The sequence below is a fragment of the Eptatretus burgeri genome, chromosome 14, assembly GCF_056783735.1.
Source record: "Eptatretus burgeri isolate ZD-2024b chromosome 14, Ebu_testis_v1, whole genome shotgun sequence".
Taxonomy (NCBI): Eukaryota; Metazoa; Chordata; class Myxini; order Myxiniformes; family Myxinidae; genus Eptatretus; species Eptatretus burgeri.
Window position 1 is genome coordinate 57,049,712 of NC_140974.1, and position 23,048 is coordinate 57,072,759.

At 43.7% G+C, this 23,048-nt stretch overlaps 1 protein-coding gene across 4 annotated transcripts in view; it reads left to right on the top strand.

Annotated features, from left to right (window-relative positions):
• LOC147013299 (sodium/potassium-transporting ATPase subunit beta-1-interacting protein 3-like) overlaps positions 1 to 23,048 on the top strand; it is a 198,008-nt gene that overhangs the window by 69,972 nt on the left and 104,988 nt on the right. For all 4 annotated transcript variants that reach the window (XM_085855003.1, XM_085855002.1, XM_085855001.1 and 1 more), the window contains exon 2: positions 11,384 to 11,521. In XM_085855003.1, the coding sequence (XP_085711129.1) occupies positions 11,384 to 11,521 (138 nt within the window). The remainder of the gene's footprint in view (positions 1 to 11,383; positions 11,522 to 23,048) is intronic.

Consider the following 23,048-nt stretch of genomic DNA (forward strand, 5'->3'; position numbering starts at 1 on the left):
CACTCTGATGGTTACCATGCCCAAGAAGTTGCTGTAGCTGTGTCCAATAAGCTGACTCCAATGATAATCGAGGGAACACCGGTCAACAAGCATATTATGAGACTAAGGATTCGTCACTCCTTGGGTGTCGTTTCCCTGGTCTCAGTATATGCTCCGACTGATGCGAGTGATCTCACCGTGAAGGACGCATTTTATGCCACGCTCGAGTCTGTGGTTGATCAGTGCCCCAGGTGAGATACTATCATCAGGTCACGTCAGGTATTGGAGCATGTGCCAGAGCAACACGTCTCTGCGTCAACTTTCCGCCGGTACTCCAGGGACTCCCTCTGGCCATCCCCCAGTTGGATACCTGCCCATCCCCATCTCCTTGAGATGCTGATCAACCTATTGCAACAATGAGGCACGTGGTCGACCCATTGGCCTCCTCCACTCACGAGGCTCCCTCACTGAGAGAATCTGGTGAGCAGGATCAGCATCAGGATAACAAGCCACATATCCATACAGCCGCAGCTGACACTCACAGACTATGCAGGTAACAAATCTCATTTGAGTCTCTCTGAGCAACCGCTCGTTGGGCACAAAGTCCGACAGCGATAGCCAAGGATTCTCCGAAGAGACCTGGAACCAGAGGAATTAAGTCTCCCTCTCAGTTCCCTGTTCAGAGTCCAAGTCTCAATCCATAGAACAAGACCTGAAGACTCGGACTTTTGTCCTCCCGTACTGTACCAGCAGTACCACGCCCCATGATCCAGTGAATCCATGACTCCCTAGGCCCGACCCAGACCTCTGTTGACCACAGACATGAATATCTCTGCCAAGGTAAGTGAATCTCTCTGTGACATCAATATCCTCACCACAAACAGATACACACAGGATAGCAGCATCCAAGATGTCATTGAAACACTGGATCTTCGTTTTGACCCACGAAACCCATAATCCCAGTGGCTCTGACTCCTCATTCAGCACCTAGAGGGCCCCAAAAAGGATATCTAGAGTCTCCGCAAAGATGGCTGCATCATCTGTGAAATCCAGGTCAGAGATCTTGACATTCCCAAATGATGCACGGCAGCTTGATCTCTCTGACATCCTCCCCATAATCCAGTCCATACTAGTTCTGAAAAGTGTGGGGGCCAGTACACACCCCCGATGAACTCCAGTAACAACTGGAAATAAGTCAGAGATGGTACCATCACGTCTCACAGCACTCTCAGTACCAGAGTTTAGTTCAGACATCAGATCGATCAGCTTTGGTGGCACCCCACTAAAACCAAGAATCCTCCAGAGGGCATCCCCGTTCACTGAATCGAATGCTTTACAGAGATCAACAAAGGTTGCAAGCAGCCCCTGCCGTAACTCTCATCTGCGTTTGGTGAGGACCCGAAGAGCAATGATACGGTTAATCGTTGACCTCTTTGGTGTAAAGCCTGACTGCTCTGGACGCTGGTGCTCAAGCAGATGGTGGCGAACCCTGTCAAGAATTATCTGAGCAAAGACCTTGCCCGGCACTGAGAACAGTGTTACCCCTCGGCAGTTGTTACAGTCTTGGCGATCACCCTTCCCTTTCCAGAGAGGGACAAGGCCCCTCCTCCAATCAGTTGGGATGATGCCTGTGTTCCAGGCAGAGCACAGAACTGCATGCAACGACACGAGTGCAGCATTTTTCAGGAATACCTCTGACTACGGCTTCCCCTCCACTCCCACCGCATGTTTATATGTGTGTTGTACCACCAAACAGTGATGACTCCATTTACATCTCGCTCTCTGAAAACATGGACCAACTTATATCCCCTCATCCCAACTTTCTCTTCCTCATATGTGGTGACTTCAATTGTCATTATGCCTGTTGGCTGTGTGTGGTACCTCCCTCACCTGCCATGGCACTTCAGCAAAAGACTTCTGCGACTCATTGGGACTGAAACAATCTGTCAACTTCCCAACACGGATCTCAACCAACGGTACTCCATCTCTTCTGGATCTGATTTTGACCAATTTCCCTGAAAATATCTGTTCTTCCTCCGCTCCAATTGGTTCATCTGACCACATGCTTGTCAAAGTAGACATCTCTCTGGCTATTATTAGAGAACCACTTGAGCACCGCCATGTCTGGCATTTCACTCAGGACAACTGGCAGGGACTTCAAGCAGCCATCAAACTTCAAGACTGGTCTCCCATCTCTACTTTTCCTGACATCAACTTGTCCTGGGAAGTGTTTAAAAGAAACTTGTTCTTTCTCATGCACAGATTTATCCCATCTCGTTTTCAGTTGTCCTCCCCTTCCTTCTGCCCAAGGTACACTGAAGCTTGTAGCGAGACAGTTGTCCTGAAACAACTTCCCTTCACCTTATGGAAGGCAAATACATCTGAGGGCTATCCCAGTTCCTTCCACAAAGCTCGGAACAACTGTGTGTCTACCCCTCAGGAGAGCCAGGAAACAACATCTTTCCAATATCAAGTCTAAACTGTCAAACCTCTCCCTCCTCAAAATCCTGGTGGTGTCTCGTTAAGTCTATTTCTGGTGTATGTTCCCCCCTCCATCCCCTCCCCTACTTCAAGTGGCCCCACAGCTGACACTACATGTGAAAAGGCTGATTGCTTGAACTCCGTGTTTGCTTCTAAATCTTGTGTCCCAAACCCATCGCTTTCTGCAGCAACCTTATCCAGTCACACCCAGCTGTTTATGGACTCTGTGCTCTTTTCTCCTGACAAGGTGAAGAGCTTGCTGTAAAACCTCGACTCAGATTCTGCAACCAGTCTGAACAGCATCAGCCCACGTGTCCTAAAAACCTGCTCCTCTGCTCTTGCTCACCGTTTCTCTGTTCTGTTCACCCTCTCATTTGTTCAAGGTCATCTGCCATATGATTGAAAATCAGCGAACGTTAACGCTCTGCTTAAAAAAGGTGCAAAAACAGATCCCTGCAACTCCAGACCAATGAGCCTTCTCTCTATCGTCAGCAAGGTTATGGAATCCATCATCGTTTCAGACATTAAATCCTTCCTCTTCTCCAATGGCTTGATTTCTGATCATCAATTTGGTTTCAGACCAGGTCACTCTACCCTGGATATGCTGCTTCTGCTCACCCAACAATGGATGGAGGTCCTCAATGCCAGACATTAAATCAAAGCCATCTCCCCAGACACATTGCGTGCCTTCGATACAGTCTGGCACCCTGCCCTGATCACCAAACTCTCTTCCTATAGCATCCAACGCCATCTCCTATCATGGCTCACATATTTCCTCTCCTGTCACACCCAACATGTGCCTCTTAATGGAGTTCCCTCATCCCCTCTTCCTCTCCAGGCTGGAGATCCTCAAGGCAGTGTTCTCGGCCCTGTTCTTTTTCTGGTTTTCATAAATAATCTCCCTGACTCTGGAAAATCCTCTTTATCTCTTTGCTGATGACTCCATCCTCTGCCGTACAATCTGTCATGTAAAATCACAAGCTCGTCCAACATTTGGAACATATCTTTCAATCCTGACAAATCTCACACTCTCACTTTATCTTTCCGAAAGGATCATATGGAACCGACCCACCCCAACCCCCAAATCTACTTTCTCAACAATCCTCTTGAAGAAGTCCTTTCATTCAAGCTTCTATGTCTCACTATCAGCCATGATCTTTCCTGGGAAAGTCATATTTCCAACATGGCCTCCAAAGCCAGTCACTGACAAGGCATCCTCCATCGTGCAAAGTAAGAACTTGGCACAGTTGAGCTCCTGACCACATACAAAGCTTTCCTCCACAACCTGATGGAGCATTGCTTTCCCATCTGGGCTGATGCTCCCGACTCTCACCTTTCTTGGCTTCACGCTGTAGAAACCAAGATCCATTAGGATCATTGCTATCTCCCGCGATGAGGCTGAGTCTTTAGGTCTCTCGTTCTCTCACTGCAGGCAGGTCGGTGGTCTTTCTGCGATATACCCCCCCCCCCCCAAATATTTCCGCAGGGCGCTCAAGATCTGCCAGCAACCCCCTTCTGGTAAAACTACGAAAATCAAGAATCACTGCTCACCTTCACTCTTTCATTCGTCTTTGTTTCCTGCCCTTGGAACAACCTCCCACATTCCCTTCAATCCCACTCTTCCTTACAGGTTTTCAAAACAGCTATTCACCACCATCTCTTATTTTCCCCCATCCAAAACCACGATCTTTTCTACCCCCGTTAATCACCTCCAAACCCACTTAGGGTGGCTGGTTCAAGGTTTCAGCACCCACAGGCTCATTGCTGGACTTCACATTCCAACACCAGTGATGTGGCAAAAGAGATTGACCATGTGATCGTTGGTCACTGGAGGATGATCCAGAACTGCAGGTTCTACCGGAGTGCTCAGGTGCTCAATACCGACCACAGGCTTGTTGTGGCAACTCTGAAGTTGAAGATTAAATCCGGGAGAACGGTAACATCCCAGCCTTGGCTGGATGTTGGCAAGATCAAAGATGAGAGGGTAGCTGAGGAGTTTGTAAACAGGCTGAGTGGAGATTTGGGGGTCTGGGTGCTTTGGGGAATCGTGAAGAGTTGTGGAGTGCCTTCAAGAATAGCATCCTTGATGTTGCCGGTGGATGTCTTGGAACTCAACGAAGGGCGAAGAAGAACTTTGTCTCTTAAGGGTCACTTGATACCATTGATCAGAGTCACAGGGAAAAGGCTGAATGGCATTGCTGAGATGTTCAGGGAGTTGAGGCATAAAACTGTACATGCGCTGAGAGTGGACAAGGAGGCCTATGTGCGAGGAATCTATGAGGGGATGTAGTATCACCTGTGGTCAAGTGATTCTCATCCTGCTTACAGGGGAATTCCCGCATTGTGTTCCTCCAAGGCCATCCCTCTGTGTACTGCAGTGAGAGCGGAGAGTGGTGGGCTCTTGACAGAGGAGTCTGAAGTGAAGGCCTGCTGGGTCGGTTACTTTGAGTGGCTGTTCCAGGCTGATCCACCAGCTGTTGAGTTGAATGTCAGGGTGTTCCTATCCCTATTCCTGACCCTCCAAATGAACTGTGATCCACCTTAGTTTGTGGAAACACAGGCTGTGGTGAACCAGTTGAAATGGGATAAATCTCGTGGGATCTGTGACATCCATGCGGACCTTCTCAAGCCTGTTGGAAATGCTGTACTCATGTCGTTGCATGCAGTCCTGTGCTCTGCCTGGAACACAGGCATCATCGCAACTGATTGGAAGAGGGGCCTTGTTGTCCCTCTCTGGAAAGGGAAGGGTGATTGCCAAGACTGAAACAACTATAATGGGGTGATGCTGCTATCAGTGCCAGGGAAGGTCTTTGCTTGGATAATTCCTGATTGGGTTTGCCACCATCTGCTTGAGCACCAGTGTCCTGAGCAGTCAGGCTTTACACCAAATGGGTCAACAATTGACCGTATCCTTCCTCTTCGGATCCTCACCAAACGCAGACAGGAGTTTCCGCAGGGGCTGCTTACAGCCAATGTTGATCTCTCTGGGATTACGAGTTTCCTGGGTCAAAACTAAGATCCAGGCTTTCATTGACATTGGATGCTGCTATCTTGTCTGTACCTGTTTGGGGTGAGGATGTTGAGGTCTTGGAGAGATTCACTTACCTTGGCAGTGATAGTCATGTCTATGCTAGCTGTGAGCCAGAGGTCAATAGATGTCTGGGTCAGGCCTGGGGAGTTATGGATTCACTGGATCATGGAGTGCGGCGCTTTACAGGAGGATGAAAGCCCAAGTCTTCATGTCCTTGATGCTTCCAGTCCTGCTCAATGGATGGGAGATTTGGACTCTGTCCAGGAATCTGAGATGGAGACTTAATTCCTTTGGTGCAAGATCTCTTCGGAGAATCCTTGGCTATCGCTGGTCGGACTTTGTGTCCAACGAGCGGTTGCTGAGAGAGACTCAAATGAGATTTCTTACCTGCATTGTCCGTGAGTGTCAGCTGCAGCTGTATGGACATGTGGCTCGTTTTCCTAACGCTAATCCTACTCACCAGATTCTCTCACTGAGGGAGCCTCACGAGTGGAGGAGGCCAATGGACTGACCATATGCCTTGTGGTTTTATCTGGTTGATCAGCATCTCAAGGAGATGGGGATGGGACAGGCATCTTCCTGGGGGATGGCCAGACGGAGGCCACTGGGGTACTGGCAGAAAGTGGACGCAGCGACGCGCTGCTCCGGCGCATGCTCCTATAACTGACCTGACTTTCCCAAGTATTTGGGGCTATTTTTAGAAGCTTTGCGACCCACTTTAAGTTCCAAGCCTATCTCCCACACACGGTATACTTTATGATGCCGTGAACCCTGCCGTTTCCCAGGGTTTCTGATAATGCATGCGGAGTCTTCTGGGGTCCAACACATTATTTTGAAAGTCAACCATTAGGACCTCTTATGGGGCATTGAACCTTTTATATCTCGAAGCCTCATTGGGCAGCGTTAACGGTTCAACTTCAAATCGAATGAGTGTGTCTGCTTTCCCAACAAATGTGAAGACAGAAATTGTCCAAGCTACTTTATGCAAAATCTTAAGCTCTTTTGATGAATTTATTTTAAAATCTGCAGCTAATATGCTTCTTGCATTAAATATAAATGGGAAACTGCCTGATTTTTCCCACAAGGCTTCACAGTACCAACTTGACTGTTTAGATTGGTTCATTTCCTCTTTAAAGATTATTGTTGGTGCCTGAATGACTCTATTGAGGTTAGCGTTCAAGCGATGAGTTGCACACTTTGTCCATTAAAGCGGAATGGCCAGATGAATGTTGACTTTGGATGCCGCTCTTCTCCGTACAACTCTATCTCAAATGTATTTTCAGGCAAGTCTCGTTGCAGACTGTTTGAGTCGTCACCACCATGATCTTTATTCGAAGGAGACAAAGGAAGACCATGTTGTACAAAGAAACTCAGCACCAGATTTCGGACTGTGGATGCCCCTGGGCAGTGACTGACTAGTCATCCTATGACAATAGTTCTCATTCCTCCCTACCTACTACAATTTGGACTTCTGAGCATAACACAACTTTTTATCATTGAGAACACAAATTTGCATCATGTAACAATTTTATTGAATATTTTAGAAGAGATGCCTGCAGCTGCAGAAAAACAGTTTTGTGGAGGTCCTGGACAACTGCCTAGTCTGCCCTGTCCTAACTCTGACACTGTAGAAATTTAAGATGCTTCTTCTCTCAATATATCAAAATGAAAGTCTCAGATCCCAAGCAAACAGCTACTGCACGTGGTGCAGTTACTGAGACTGTAATGTGAGGCAGTCGTGAGCAAGTCATGGAGTCCATGATGGTTTGGGTCCACGATGGATTGGGATAGACCCGAGCAGCGGTAATCCGTTTCCTTTAACGAGAGTGGTTGATGGATGATAAATGAACCTCAATAATCCTTACAAATATTTTTTAAAAACCAAAGATGGTGATAGAACAAACATTGGTAATGAATGAAAAGCTTTATGATGGCAGCGGACATGAGCACAAAGATACTTCCTTCACTGCTCCTGGCAGAAAAATTAAATCGAAATCTTAACAAGTGAAAAACTGGTGACAAATCAGGGGTTCTCTAAACAGGTGCATAAATGAGAAACAGGTGCGTAAAGGTGTAAGTAGTGTGTCAAGGAGAAATGCAATAGGAATGACAAAAGATCAGATGAAAAAAAGCAAACTAAACAAAGAGCGACGAGAACAGCACTCGGTAGAGCGCATACCTCCACCAGGCTGAACAGTTTATGTTTTGTACCCCACTGATGAGTCTGACCCTGAACCAAAATCTGGATCCAGACCTGAACCAGAATCGAATCGGTTTGGTCTTGTCACCGAACCAACTCATCCACCAAGTTTTGTCATAATCTGTCCACAACTTTTTCAAATGTCGCGGTACAATGTCCTTTTTGGCCCCATCTCTCAATGGTGAAGAATTACTTTAAAAAATTTGAAATTCTCGTATCCAGATTCAGATTTGGATTTTCACTAAAATCTAATCAATTCGTCCTTGTCACACACCCAAACCTGTCCACCAAGTTTTGTCCGAATCTGTCCATAACTTGTTGAGATATCCTGCTCACAGACACACAGAAAAACCAACAAACACAGGTATGAAAACGTCACCTCCATCCAGCTTCGATGGTGGAGATAAAAAGGTGTGAAGGGTTGCAGCCTTTTATTTATTTATTTATTTTCACAGCTTGTCAGGCAACTGGAGGAGCTTGGAAATGAATATATATATATATATATATATATATATATATATATATATATATATATATATATATATATATATATATATATATATTGGACAGAACACAGTTCATGAGATTTCAACCTTCGAACCCAGGATCCCAGGACAATGAGCTCCATGCTCAGATGGGAAAGCAGGTCAACCCAAAATGGTGTTGGTAGACCAAAGGTCTTGCATTATTGACTCGATAAACGTTTCACATATCAGACAAAATTTCTCGTAACTGTAACACGGCTGATGTTTTTCAAAAGGTGTCATATACCTGCTGCCCACGTCGATTGTCACACACACACACACACACACACACACACACACACACACACACACACACACACACACACACACACACACACACACACACACACACACACACACACACACAGACACACACACACACACACACACACACACACACACACACACACACACACACACACACGATGTTCATGCAAATTGTAAATGGACCTCCTTTGGGTCCACGACCGGATCTGCTTTGACTCCAGGATACAGCATCCTCCTGCTCCCCCATCAAAATGCTGCCATAAACATCCCCTGACGTGTGAAATCCATGCGACGCTAATTAAGGTCACACTTACTCGTTGACATGGTAACCAAGTTTCATCCAATCTGCTCTCTTCTTGCACAGCTCGGATTCCCCCCTTTTTCAGCTTGTTTGACACGATGTTTCGGACGCGTGAAACAGGCAAGCCTTCAGCAAAAACTTCTCATGAAAAAGAAAGACGAGAAACGAAGGATCTCGACCTGCGCACTCAATTATATTCATCACAGCAGACATGGCGCCACAAAATGGACGCCAGCCGCATGTGTCCGCCTAGGCCCGAAACACTTATAGCAGATGTTATATACGGCCTTCCTTGCTTTAGTGTTGATTTCTCAGGGCAGGACCGCCCATGATCACTTAACGGAGGAGCCGAGGACCCCTTCCGCTTCCAAGGAGCACACAAATGGTTATTTACGATCCACGTGGCCTTTTTCTGAGCAGGAAGCCCCCAGGATGCCAATATATGATGTCGGCCATTACCACGTGCCAGTGATCACGCCGGCGTTCGGCGCTCCCTACCCGAGACTACAACCTGTGTATAATGAGATGGGTAGTGTTTGGCTCATTGCACATCTCCTGGGTTGTATTCATTGCATTTCTTTCTTGTGCTAATTGTCGAAGGCAGCGCCACATCCTCTCCGCTCATGTCTAATCCAATCCGCCTACTCTCACCAGGGATATTAAAGCTGTGTGCGCTGGACTGGTTTAACATTTCCCAAAATAGATGAGATAGCTGCTTTGAATGGTAAGACTTGTGTCATACCAGATCGTGTGCTATTCCGATACTCGAATCGAAAATCCAGGTGTACGTGTGACACAGATTTTGCCGTGTCATCGTGTATTGATCCGGTAAGAATGTCTTAAAAACGAATCATTTTTCCTTCTCTGCTGACGTTTGCATCGATAGCTTCTTAAATTATTATTTTTTTTAAAATTGGACATTTTGTTGCTTTGACTTGCAACCTTTGCTTTTGTTGTGGATATCGTATCGTCGTATGTTTGTTTGTTTACAGAAAGTACAAAGTGGGATCCTCTCTGATGATTCAGTTCCATTACCGAAGTCCCTCATTGTGGATATCATCATCATCATCATCATCATCATCATCATCATCATCATCAAAATCATCAATATCATCATCAGCATCATCAATATCATCATCAATATCATCATCATCAATATCATCAGTATCATCATCGATATCATCAATATCATCATACCAGTTGAAGTAACACCAGGTGGGCTGACTCAGCTTGTAATCCTTCTGAGGTCGGCAAAATAAGTACCAGCTTACTGGTAACAGGGGCACTGCATCAGCGGCACAGCTGCGCTTCAAAAAATGATGCAACTAGCAGCCACAGGTTGCATACGAAATAACAACAACAATCATCATCGTATCAGACTTTTGACACAGTCGGTGCTGCCAAAGCAGTTCCTGGCAACAGTCAGCATCTGGTGATAGGGTGATAGTACATGGTTTGGTTGTGCCTGCTGGTTTGCCATTGCCTTCACAGCAGTCAGTCAAGGCAGGAACTTGTAATTTGTTCAGATTGCCGGTGATAACTCACCTACTCTTCACTCGCCCTGGTTGCAAAACACCAGGATGACGGTTTAAAGCTGAGTCGGGATTCGAACCCATTGGACATTTTGTTGCTTTGACTTGCAACCTTTGCTTTTGTTGTGGATATCGCACCGTCGTATGTTTCTTTTACACTGTGGATATCGTCGTCGTCGTCTTCATCATCATTATCATCATCATCATCATCATCATCATCATCATCATCATCATCATCATCATCATCATCATCTGCTTGTGTACTCCAAGAGGGAAAGGTCATCACGAGGAAGACCAACAAAGGAAGAAATAAAAAAAATACATTGAGAAATGGAAGAGGTAGTTGAGTTCCGGCAAGCCAAGTTCAAATCGCAAGGTTCGAGTTGGGATTTGTTCATGTCTGAGTGACGAACGTTTTGAGTCCGCCTCTTGACATCTCACATACAGGTCCCGACGACCTGTGACCAAATTTATATCTGAGATATCTATTTATTACGTATGCAAATGTCGGATTCCTTCCCACCTTCAATCTCCCAAGTGCTCCGTGCATTCCCCTCCCTCCCCTACTCTTACCTCCTCTCATATCTCATGAAAGCTTCTCTCCTCTCCTTCCTCTCTCTCCTGTAATCCTCCCTTCTCTTCCTTTTCCCAACGCCACTTCTCTCGATTCCACACCCTTTTCCCGACATCATGAACTTATAACCCCTAAGGAATAGAAAAATGAATCATCTTACCCCAAACTGGATCCCTGATAATTGTGCCTTTAAAAAAAAATTATTTATTTATTTATAAAACGGTGCTCGTGTCTACCTGCACTGCACACCTCACCTTAATTGGTTTCTGGAGCTTCCATCCCTCCTAATCTTTATTCGTTATGCATTTTTCAAACATTCAAATTCAAACACGTTCCTAATTACTGGCTCATTGAACATGTCATCTTTCTTTGCTTGATTCACATTGGAAACAATAGTCTCCAACGAGTGTTTTCCCATCACGTTCTGTTTTCACCCATTTGTTTTGTCCAACAAGCCTTAATTTCATTGTCCATTCCAAATCTCACCACCACAGATGGCGGTACTCGAGCGGCAGGTGTTTGACTTCCTGGGTTACCAGTGGGCTCCGGTCCTCGTGAACTTCCTGCAGGTCCTGCTGCTCATTCTCGGCCTCTTTGGCTCGGCCCAGTACAGGCCACGCTATGTCGTTCTGGTGAGAGATGGCTCCGCGGAGTATACCTACATACCTTTCCCCCAAGCATCGTCACATGGGTTAGGAACATTGTGCTTTTTCTCAATGGTATGTTTCGACTGTCTAAAACTGATCGTTTCTTGAACTGATCTAGATGTCATCTCAAAATCAAGCTTCATTTGGTGCTTATTCGCCTGCCAATGCTCTCTTCCCCAGTATAACAGTATCAGGCACATCTAGATATAATGTTACACCAAACAAAAATGGCAATTCTTTTCACCTTCTTCTCCAGATCATTCCTCCTCTTCACGTACATTACCCTTCCCTTTGCTTCACCACCTTTTCCACCTTATCCTCACTACCTCCCATAAAATACCTACTATTTTCTCCACGAGATTGAGGGTCATGGAAGAGCAAGGTGATGGAGGGTATGTGAACTGACAATGGGGGTAATGGGATAGACGCAGTAAGCAAGGGAATTAATAAATAGCAGAAGAGGACAGAGAGGAGGGGAGTGAAGACTGTAAACTACAAGTAAGAGGGTTGAGTGAGGTTGGGTTAATTGATGGTAATAAAGATTTGTGGGTAAGGATGATGGAAAACAAGTCCATTCTTTCCTCCTTTTCACCATTTTCCCCCTCCCTTCATCTACAGTGCCTTCAGAAAGTATTCACCCCCTCCCCCGCCCCCCTGACTTTTCTCACATTTTGTTGTGTTACAGCCTGAATTTAAAATGGATTAAACTTAAAAATAATTGTCACCAATCTATACAAAATACCCCATAATGACAAAGTGAAAACCTGTTTTTAGAGATTTTTAGGACTAAATTAAAAATTAAAAGCTGAAATGTTTTGCGTCGTTAAGTATTAAACCGCTTTTCCGTGACACTTCAAATTGAGCTCAAGTGCATCCAATTTCCTTTGATCGTCCTTGAGATGTCTCGACAACTTGATTGGAGTCCACCTGCAGCCAATTAAGTTGATTGAACATGATTTAGAAAGAAACACGCCTTTCTATATAAGGTCCCACAGTTGACAGCGCATGTCAGAGCAGAAACTCCACCATGAAGTCCAAGGAACTGTCCTTAGAACTCCGAGATATAATTGTGAGGAGTCATAGATCTGAGGAAGGGTATAAAACAATTTCTCGAGTGTTGAAGGTTCCCAAGAGCACAGTGAGCTCTGTCATTAGAAAATGGAAAAAATATATCATAAATGTATGTGGAAAAATTACAAGTCCAGAGCAGGATTTGAATCCAGGTCCTTTGATAAACCATACTAGTGCTCTGCCATCTGAGTAATGCAATTCTTCCACATCTACAAGTACCACTCTCTTTCCCCCACTGCTTCTGGGACACTCACTGCCAACTATAGGAGCAGTTATGGCCGACTCTCGAGAGGGTCTTTCCACCCAGAAGGTCTTCCAAGAGCTGGCCGACTGACCAAACTGAACAACTGAGCAACTGGGCAAGAAAGGCCTTTGTCAGGGAGGTGACCAAGAACCCATTGACCACTCTGACAGGACGACAGAGTTCCTTGGCTGAGATGGGAGAACCTGCCGGAAGGACAACAGTCTCTGCAGCACTTCAAAAATCTCGGCTTTGTGGGAGAGTGGCTATAAATCTAGGCCAGAAGTCACTCCTGAGAAAAAGGCACGTGACATCATGTCTGGAGTTTGAAAAAAGCCACATGAAAGAATCTGAGACCATGACGTAAAAGATTCTGTGGTCTGATGAGATAAAAAATTGAACTCTTTGGCCTGAATGTAAAGTGCTCCATCTGGCAGAAACCGAGCACAGCTCATCACCCATCGAACATCATCCCTCCCATGAAGCATCGTGGTGGCAGCATCATGTTATGGGGATGCTTTTCAGCGTTAGGGACTGGGAGACTTGTAAGGATTGAGGGAACAATGAATGGAGCCAAATACAGGAAAATCCTTGAGGAGAACCTGCTTTAGAGTGCAAAAGATCTTCGACTGCGGCGAAGATTTATGTTCCAACAGGACAATGACTCCAAGCATCCAGCCAAAGCAACACTGGAATGGCTTCCAAACAAGAACATGAAAGTCCTTGAGTGTCCCAAACCAAAGCCCAGACTTGAATCACATTGAGAATCTGTGGAAAGACTTGAAGATTGCTGTTCACCGACACTCTCCATCCAACTTGACGGAGCGTGAGCAAATCTGCAAGGAAGATTGGGAGAAAATCCCCAAATCCAGATGTTCAAAGCTGATGCAGAAATACCCAAGAAGACTCGAAGCTGCAATCACTGCCAAAGGTGCTTCTACAAAGTATTGACTCAGGGGGTTGAATATTTATTGAGGCAAAATATTTCAGCTTTTCATTTTTAATTAATTTGTAGAAATTTCGAAAAACATGTTTTCACTTTTCATTATTTTTGTGTAGATCGGTGACAAAAAATTGAAATTTAATCGATTTTAAATTCAAGCTGTACCACAATAAAATGTGACAAAAGTCATGGGGTGTGAATACTTTTTGAAGCCCTGGATACATAATGGAGCAAGTGTTTGTATGTCTGCTCTCTACCCATATGTTGGACTGCTGGCCTGATGCCACAATTGTAACCTGAAAAAAATTATCATACATCTGCTGTTTTGGTGCTGTGGTTAGCTGAAGACTTCAGAAGTGTCATATCCACAATTGCCATGTCCTCCCTATAAGTTTCCTGCTCAGTGTAAAACAACCTCCGTGACTGTAAAAAGGATAATCAAATATCGAAAGGTTGGAGCTGATAGCTAGTTATGGACCGAAATAGCCACCTTACAACCATGAGAAAATCATGAGGTCACATTCATGATTCAATAGGAGGGAATCGGGATGGGATTTAATGACATAAGACATGACGTAATGTGTGAGTTCAAACCAATGATAGCCACCCCATTCATATGTCACTTTGGGAAAAAAAATTGCTCCCCAGCATGCCATTGCCTTGGGGCGGAACACCCTCCTTGTAAAATTGACGAGTGTGGGAACAATTTACATAATGGTAATGACAATGATGTGAATGAACACAGGAGTGTTGGCCACACCCCATCCAGATGAAATGGGGTTAGTTACGAATCCACATACAAGTGAATAACACCCAAATTTTCCTTAAACACAGAATGTGTTTCTGACGACAAAAATATGGAAACCTCCATATAGGTTGTTAAAAAAAAATTTTTGAAGGGGGCTCGGATGAATGAGGCCCAACACCAGCATTGCCCCAGGCCCATTCTGGCTCTCAGTTGCTCTGGCTTCAGGACATATGCTTCAGGCCTCTAGGGTCAGCCTACGGGTTAGTGGAATTGGAATTCTGAGAGCTAAATAACGAAGATGTATTACGTATGCGCATAAGCGGGACGCATGTTTTTGCTTCATGTACGTAACCTCGGTTATTTTTTATTTTCGGGATAAATTGAGGCAGAAATCTGTTGCTTATACACCACCCAAATAAAGGGATGTGTCTGAAGAATGTGTTGCACGCTTGAAACAAGATGGCTCTTCGGGTGGGTACTCTGCGAGCATACATAATATGAAAATAGCCAAACTAGGTGGCATTGTGATGAGAGCATCCGCCCTGAGTCTAGGAGGTTGGTGGTTCAAACCTGACCATGATTTAACCATGAGTCACACCAAAGATTTAAAATACGGTATGCGCTACCTCATCGCTCGACAGCATTTGGAAGATATAGCATGGACAAACCATGTGGGTCAGCATCCATGGGGACGGCTGGATGTCTCCGTAATTGCCCCGATGAGTGCGGAGACAAAAGTGAAGTCATAAAAAGATGGCTTCGCTCATATCCAAAAGTTCTCTGGGAAGTGATGTCACTTCCCCCAAAGTGAGCGTTGTGTTTGTCCAAAATGAAGTCCGGTGCTGTCCCATTTATTTGTCTACATTTGTGTGCAGCTCTTCCAAGAGCCTTCGACCCTGTATAATTATGCTTTTTCATGCAAATCTGTTTGTTTTGAGGTTAATTATCTTGTGTAAAAGGTATAATTACAAGATATTTTTCCCCTTGTCATACAAATTGTTCACGTCACTCAATTTACCTCCTCCATTGAGCAGGAGAGATGTGATGATTGTTTCAGCCTTCTACAGTATGTAACGCTATGATGATCAATCCCCTTCACGCTATAATCTTCATATCACTCTTCCTTCTCAACTCGTCCCTCATTTACATTTACCTGTTTCTTGTGATGTGGGGTTGTGAGTATGAGGGGGGGGGGGTGGTGGGGAGATGGTATGTGATTTATTTTTCTGTTTTGGAGTTCTTTCAAGGTGAATTCGGAATACAGTGCTTATCACAAATTGGAAACGATCGAGATCGACTTCCTCAACACCGTCGGTGGAGTCCTTTTCCGAGGTGTCGTTAAAAAAAAGAGAGAGAGCGAGAGAGAGAGAGAGAGAGAGCGAGAGAGAGAGAGCGAGAGAGAGAGAGAGAGAGAGAGCGAGAGAGAGAGAGAGAGAGAGAGAGAGAGAGAGAGAGAGAGAGAGAGAGAGAGAGAGAAATCACTTTTTTTTCTCTCATTTGAACCCACTTCCAAGTGTGCAATTCCATCTGTTCTCTGTTACTTAAGCCTATTTGACAAGGCCATGCTCGACTGAACGCTGTGAGATTGCCAATTTCAGGGCCGCATTGGGTACACAGTCCTTTTTCTTTTTTTGTTAGGCACCCAGCTTTTCCAGGCTTCCTCCGGGCCTACTCTGCTTTCCTCGCCGTGATGAGCGGCCTGTGCTCGGTATCAAAGCAGAAGATCGGCAAGCCGGAGCTTCGAGTTGAAGTCTAATGTGAATGATAGTCCGTTGAGGAAAACAAGAGTTTGATCGCCCACACAAGGAATCAAAATGCTCAGAGCGGCACTTTGGTGGGTTCGCTCAACCCAAAGCTTGACGTGGCTCTAATGATGGAGGATAGGTACCCGGTGAAGTCGTAAATAAGCTCGATGCACAACTTCCTGTTATCATCCCTCGCTGAACTGCTGCTGTAATAGAACCTTGGGCATTCCATGTTGAAGGTACCTTTCCACATCCAGCCATAATTTCGAGAGAAAACTGTTGCAGAGAATATATTTTTTACACCGACACACAGTTGTTATTGAAACTCAGGAACACTTTGGCATTCATTACCGACTACAGGCACATTTGTGTGGTTTGGACAAAAATAGTTTGTTCAGGGAAATGCTGGAGATGATGATGTGCTCCATTGACGTGGTACAGACATGTTGGACCAAATGACCTTTCGTGCGGCGCATGTTGATGGTAAATGTGTGTGTGATCCGAGGAAGGATTCCAGACTGGATTGAGAATCATCTCAAGAGCAGGAGCGGAGGGAAGGGGTAAATGGAATATGTTGGGATGGAAGGCAGTATAATAAATGAAATACCGCAGGAGTCTGTTCCTGGTCCATTTTTCTCTGTAATCGATGGGGATGGTTGGACACTTTGGAGGAATTGGGCAAATGGAAATGGAAAATATAATAATGGTTAAGAAAAATGGCAAAAACAAACTCGAGGAGGGATTATTGTCTGGATGCTGAGAATTTTCAGGAAAGAGATTTTGGGGTTTGTGTAGAGAATATGCTCTTAGCATTTGTAGGGGATAAATAATAAATCAAAAGAGATCGTGATAACACTGTCCAGGAATTTGGTTAGGACCTCATCGAGAATGTCGCACACAGTTTTGGTTATGACATCTGAGAAAGGACATAGCTGTCGTAGAGAGGGTTCAGGGTTGAGCTACTGGATAGATTTGATTGCGAGATGAGCTATGAGGAGTGGCTGAAGGAGACGGGACTTTTTACATAAGAAAGGATTGATTACTAGAGGATCTGACAAAGATGGTTAAGTTAATGAAAGGAACAAAAAAAAATATAAGCGGAAGAGTTTGTCTGCAGAATAGACAGTGATAGGTCTTGGGGTTACAGCCTGATGATAAATAAAAGGAGAGTTAGGACGGTAGTTTAAGGTAGGGGTCTTTCACTCGGGGCGTAGTTCATGCTTGGAATGGTCTATCTCCCTGTAAAGGTAGTGGCAGCAGACATACGAGACAGTTTTGAAAAATGAGTTCGAGAGCTTTCTATAAGTATTGGGGATAGAGGGTTACATACTGTATGTATGTTGTCAGGAATGGTCGACAGCTCAGGTATGGATTGCTGATCGTGTACCTGTGTAGATTGATTGTGATGTCCGTGTGAGGGTCTCGTTAAAAGGTATATGGGTTGTTGGTGTTTGTACATTTCTCATCCAAAATCCTCTTCATTCCCATAGCCCCCCATCCTCCCCCCACTCCTATCCACACACACACACACACACACACACACACACACACACACACACACACACACACACACACACACACACACACACACACACACACACACACACACACACACACACACACACACACACACACACACACACACACACACACACACACAAGATTGATTAAAAGGTATGTGTGTGCGTTTGTGTTTGTAGACACTGGTATATCACCATGGTTACGTTCCTCTGCCCCACTGTTCTCCCCACCCCCTCAATCAGTGGACGCATGATGGGTGAAATGGCCTCCTGCATCAAAGTTCCTTGTATTCGTAGTGGGCCCAGGAAGTAGGGTTCTAAAAATATACATGCCTAATGGATTGGAAGAGGGGGGAGGGGGTGGTTGGGGAAGGGAATATTTTTTAAGTGATTGGTCAAAGTGCTGTTGTTGTAGACAAGTCCCATGGTTCGATCAGATCTGCGATACCGTGATCACTTACGTTGTCCTTATTGTTGAAAGGATACAGCTGTGTTTGAGATGGTTTCATGGTAAGCCATTTCAATCAGATAGATTCTAAAAAGCCGACGTGTAGATTATTTACATCACGTGCCAATCTCAAAGTTGACTTTGTGTAATAACAAAGCATCCAATTAATTATTATTTTGAGCTGATAGAGGATCAATGTCATCAAAATGAAAACCAGAACAGAAATGGACAGACATGTTTTACTCGATGAGAAATGTGGAACAGTTTGCTTCGAACAGAACAAACGATTATAAAATTATTATAAACATAGTACATCGGTACCAAACTACCTGATTCTATTTTTGTTATTCTATAACTTAATTACTTGCAAAATCGAAGATTTTTAATTTAATTTTTTTTATCACTTAATCAAAATCAAAGATTTTTAATTTAATTTTTTTTATCACTTAATCAAAATCAAAGATTTTTCAAGTACATTGGTTTGTCGATTTTGTTATTCTGTCTGTCTGTTCGTCTGTTTATCGCCTACAGGTCACAATTTTAAGCCGACCTTCACAAAACTTCACCACGTGGTAGAGCTGGTCATCAAGAAGAAGCCGATTGTTTTTGAGGTCAAAGGTCAACATAGGCCAAAGTTTGGTGAGATTTCTGGTGGCATTTCTAAAATCCTCGATTTTCATCCGAGTGACTTCAAATTTAAAGAGGATTTTTTTTCTTCAGGTCACTGAATTCAACCAGCCAATTATTTTTGAGGTCACCATCGACCAAAAGGTCAACAACTAAGGTTGCATTTCTAAAATCCTCAATTTTAATCCGATTGACTTGAAATTTGAAGAGGATTTATATTTCACATCACTGAATTCAACCAGCTAATTATTTTTGAGGTCAACATCGAAAAAAGGTCAACGAAGAAGGCAGTATTTCTAAAATCTTCAATTTTCATCGGATTGACTTCAAATTTGAAGAGGTTTTTTTTCTTCAGGTCACTGAATTCAACCAGCCAATTATTTTTGAGGTCAACATCGACCAAAAGGTCAACATAGGTCCAAGGTCAACAACTAAGGTTGTATTTCTAAAATCCTCAATTTTAATCCGATTGACTTGAAATTTGAAGAGGATTTATATTTCACGTCACTGAATTCAACCAGATAATTATTTTTGAGGTCAACATGGAAAAAAGGTCAACGACTAAGGCAGTATTTCTAAAATCTTCAATTTTCATCCGATTGACTTCAAATTTGAAGAGGATTTTTTTTTTTCAGGTCACTGAATTTAACCAGCCAGTTATTTTTGAGGTCAACATGGACCAAAAGGTCGACATAGTCTCAAGGTCAAAAACTAGGGTGGTGTTTCTAATATCCTCAATTTTCAGGTGATTGACTTTAAATTTGAAGACGATTTATATTTCAGATCATTGAATTCAGCCACCAATGATTTTTGAGGTCAACATTGACCAAAAGGTCAACATAGGCCCAAGATCAACGACTAAGGAGGTATTTTTTTTTAATAAAATCTGCAATTTTCATCTCATTGACTTGAAATTTGAAGAGGATTTGCATATCAGGTCACTGAATTCAACCACCAATTATTTTTGACGTCAACTTAAGCTAAAAGGACAACATAGGCCGACTTTCTAAAATTGTCAATTTTCATCCGATTGACTTGAAAGTTGAAGAGCAGTTGCATATTTGGTCGCTGAATTCAACCACCAATTATTTTTGGGATTAACATAGAACAAAAGGTCAACATAGTCCCACAGTCAACAACTAAGGTAGTATTTCTAAAATCCTCAATTTTCATCCAATTGACTTGAAATTTGAAGAGAATATATATTTCAGATCACTGAATTCAACCTGCAAATTATTTTGTAGGTCCACATCGTCCAAAAGATCAACAAAGGCCGAATTTCTAAAATTGTCAGATTTCATCCGATTCACTTGAAATTTGAAGAGGAGTTGCATATTTGGTCACTGAATTCAACCACCAATTATTTTTGAGGTCAAATTTGTTTTATGGATTTTGCAAGTATTATTTTTTTGCAAGTACTGTGCTCTGCACGACATCTTCGTCTTTTATTCTATTAAGGTGATTAAGATGACTGCAATCATGTGATTTTAAGCAAGCACCACCAATACGTGACTTTTAAAATGACATATGAATGCTAATGAGGCCCTTCACACATGTGCTGTGTGTATGCGTGTTTAAACTGACTCAGTTCTGCTTGCCGTGCACTTTTAACCTGCCGTTGTTCGTGAGAAGTCTTTGATTCAATTCGTATTTTTGACATAATTTTGACCATTTTGACGAATGAGTGGTAATTTCAAAACGGCTAACCATAATTGTTCTGTTCCTAAATGCAAATCGGACTCACGGAAATATAGAAAGTATGATAAATATCGGTGGATGAGACGTGTCGAGTTCCTACCATTTTCTGTGAGTACAAGTGAGCTGCGGCAATGCATACAACACACACACACACACACACACACACACACACACACACACACACACACACACACACACACGCACACGCACACGCACACGCACACGCACACACACGAATGGATGGATGCTTCTCCTTTTACCAATAGATGCAAAAAATGGAAAATAATTTCCCTTGCGGCCCCGGAACCAAACCAAAAATGTATATTTGTAGTGGTTCTCACAGCCCATACAGCTCCCACTCTAACCTTCCCCCTCCCAAACATGATTAATAGTAAATATCATTTTAAACTTACCATGTGAATTCACAAGTCCCAGATATGACTTTCCCATCAGGTTTAAGAAGCACCCAAACCAGGTACAGTGTCTCCCTCTGGGAAGTTTGCCCAAATGTTGATCTTTCCAATTGCAGACTCAAACTGGAAGGGCACTCAGTAGAGTGCATACCTCCACCAGGCTGATTAGTTTGTTTTGTATCCCATTAATAGGCTGGATCTGGATTCGGACCTTAAATAAAATTTAATCGGCTTGTTCTTGCGACCTTACCAACTCACCCACCAAGTTTCATCCGAATCCGTCCACAACCTTTTAGGTATCCTGCTATATATATAATTTTTGGCCCAATCACTCAATGGTGAAGAACCACTTAAAAAAAAAAAATCGGATCTAGATCCAGATTCAAATCATCACAAAAATCTAATCATTTTGTCCGTGTCACATACCCAACCTCTCCAGCAAATTTTGTCTGAATCCGCCCACAACCTTTTGAGATATCCTGTTCACAAACAAACAAACAAACAAGAAAGATGTCGTGCATAGCATGATACTTGTGAAATCCATAAATCAAATTTGACCTCAAAAATAATTGGTGGTTGAATTCAGTGACCTGAAATATAAATCTTCTTCAAATTCTAAATCAATCGGATGAAAATTGAGGATTTTAGAAATTCCACTGAAGATGTTGCCCTTTTGGTTTATGATGACCTTAAAAAATAATCGGTGGTTGAATTCCATGACTTGATATGCGAATCCTGTTCAAATTTCTAGCCAATTGGATGAAAACGGAGGATTTTAGAAGTTTGACAAATTTGTTGATGTTTTGACCTTTTGAACTCAAAAACAATCGGCTCCTTGCTTATGACGCACTCATACCACGTGGTGAAGTTTCGTAAAGCTTCTTTTAAAATTGGGACCTGTGTGCAATTGACGTGCAAACAAACAAGCAGACAGACAGAGATTAACGCACAAGACCACCCAATAAATTTGAAAAATCTTCGATTTTTGCAAGTAACAAACAGACAGACAGGGGTGAAAACATAACCTCCGTCCACCTTTGGTGGCGGAGGTAATAAATAAATCTCACCAGACCTGCAATGTTCACACGAGGCAATCCCGCAACATTCAAAATGCACTCGCTGAGAGGGATGATCAGGGAGGTCAGGTGGAACGCGTCGTACACAGACCTTACATGGGCCCACGTCGTCAGGAGTTTTTACAGTACGGGCTGCAACATATCAACTTTTTAGGCGAGTTGATCAGAAACTTCTCCAAATATTTTGTTGTGCAGAGGTACGCCCCTCTCTCTTAAGTACTTTTCCAAGTTTTTTATGGCATCTTTTAGAAGCTTTGTGAGCCAGTTTAGGGAACAATCGCTATCTGGCATGCACGATGTACGTTTCCTGCTCTGATGACTGGGGTTGCTTGGGGTTTCTGTGCCTGTGCGCCATGTAACACACAGGAGCGATTGCATTTCCAGCTTGTTTGCACCATGGTCGGTATACATGGTGCACTCCGGGCTAGTTTCAGACCTTTCTAACTATCTATCATTTTTGCCCTGAATATCGAGAGGCTTTCTGTTTTTTTTATTTTCCTGATTTATGTTCTGCAATCTTTTCTTTGTTGGATAAAAATGTGTAAAGCAGAATGAGCATTTTATGTACAAACAGCTGTGATGCATTGAGTCAGCGGAAGGCAAATCCGAAGATGCTATGTTTACTCGCTTTGACAGGACGGTGGAGAGGTAATGCACCGACCTTTGAATTGTCTAGCCTGGGTTTGATCCCCAACCTGACTACAGATTCGGATTGGTGATACACAGGCAGGGGTGTTGCATCACAAAATGCGCCGTCCCTTGCATGGACAATAAGCCGAGTGTCCCATCTGCTGGCGTCAGCTGGTCGATATTAAAGAGCCCATTGTGTCTTTTCTCAAGAGGTTAGTTATCACCAGCACCCTGAACAAATACCTCACAATTGACCTTGGTCGTTCATCAAAGACTTGGGCTGACCCCTCAAGAGGGTGGGAATAATTTGGGCCGGTACAGGAGTAGTCGTTGTAGTTGTAGTTTCTACGTT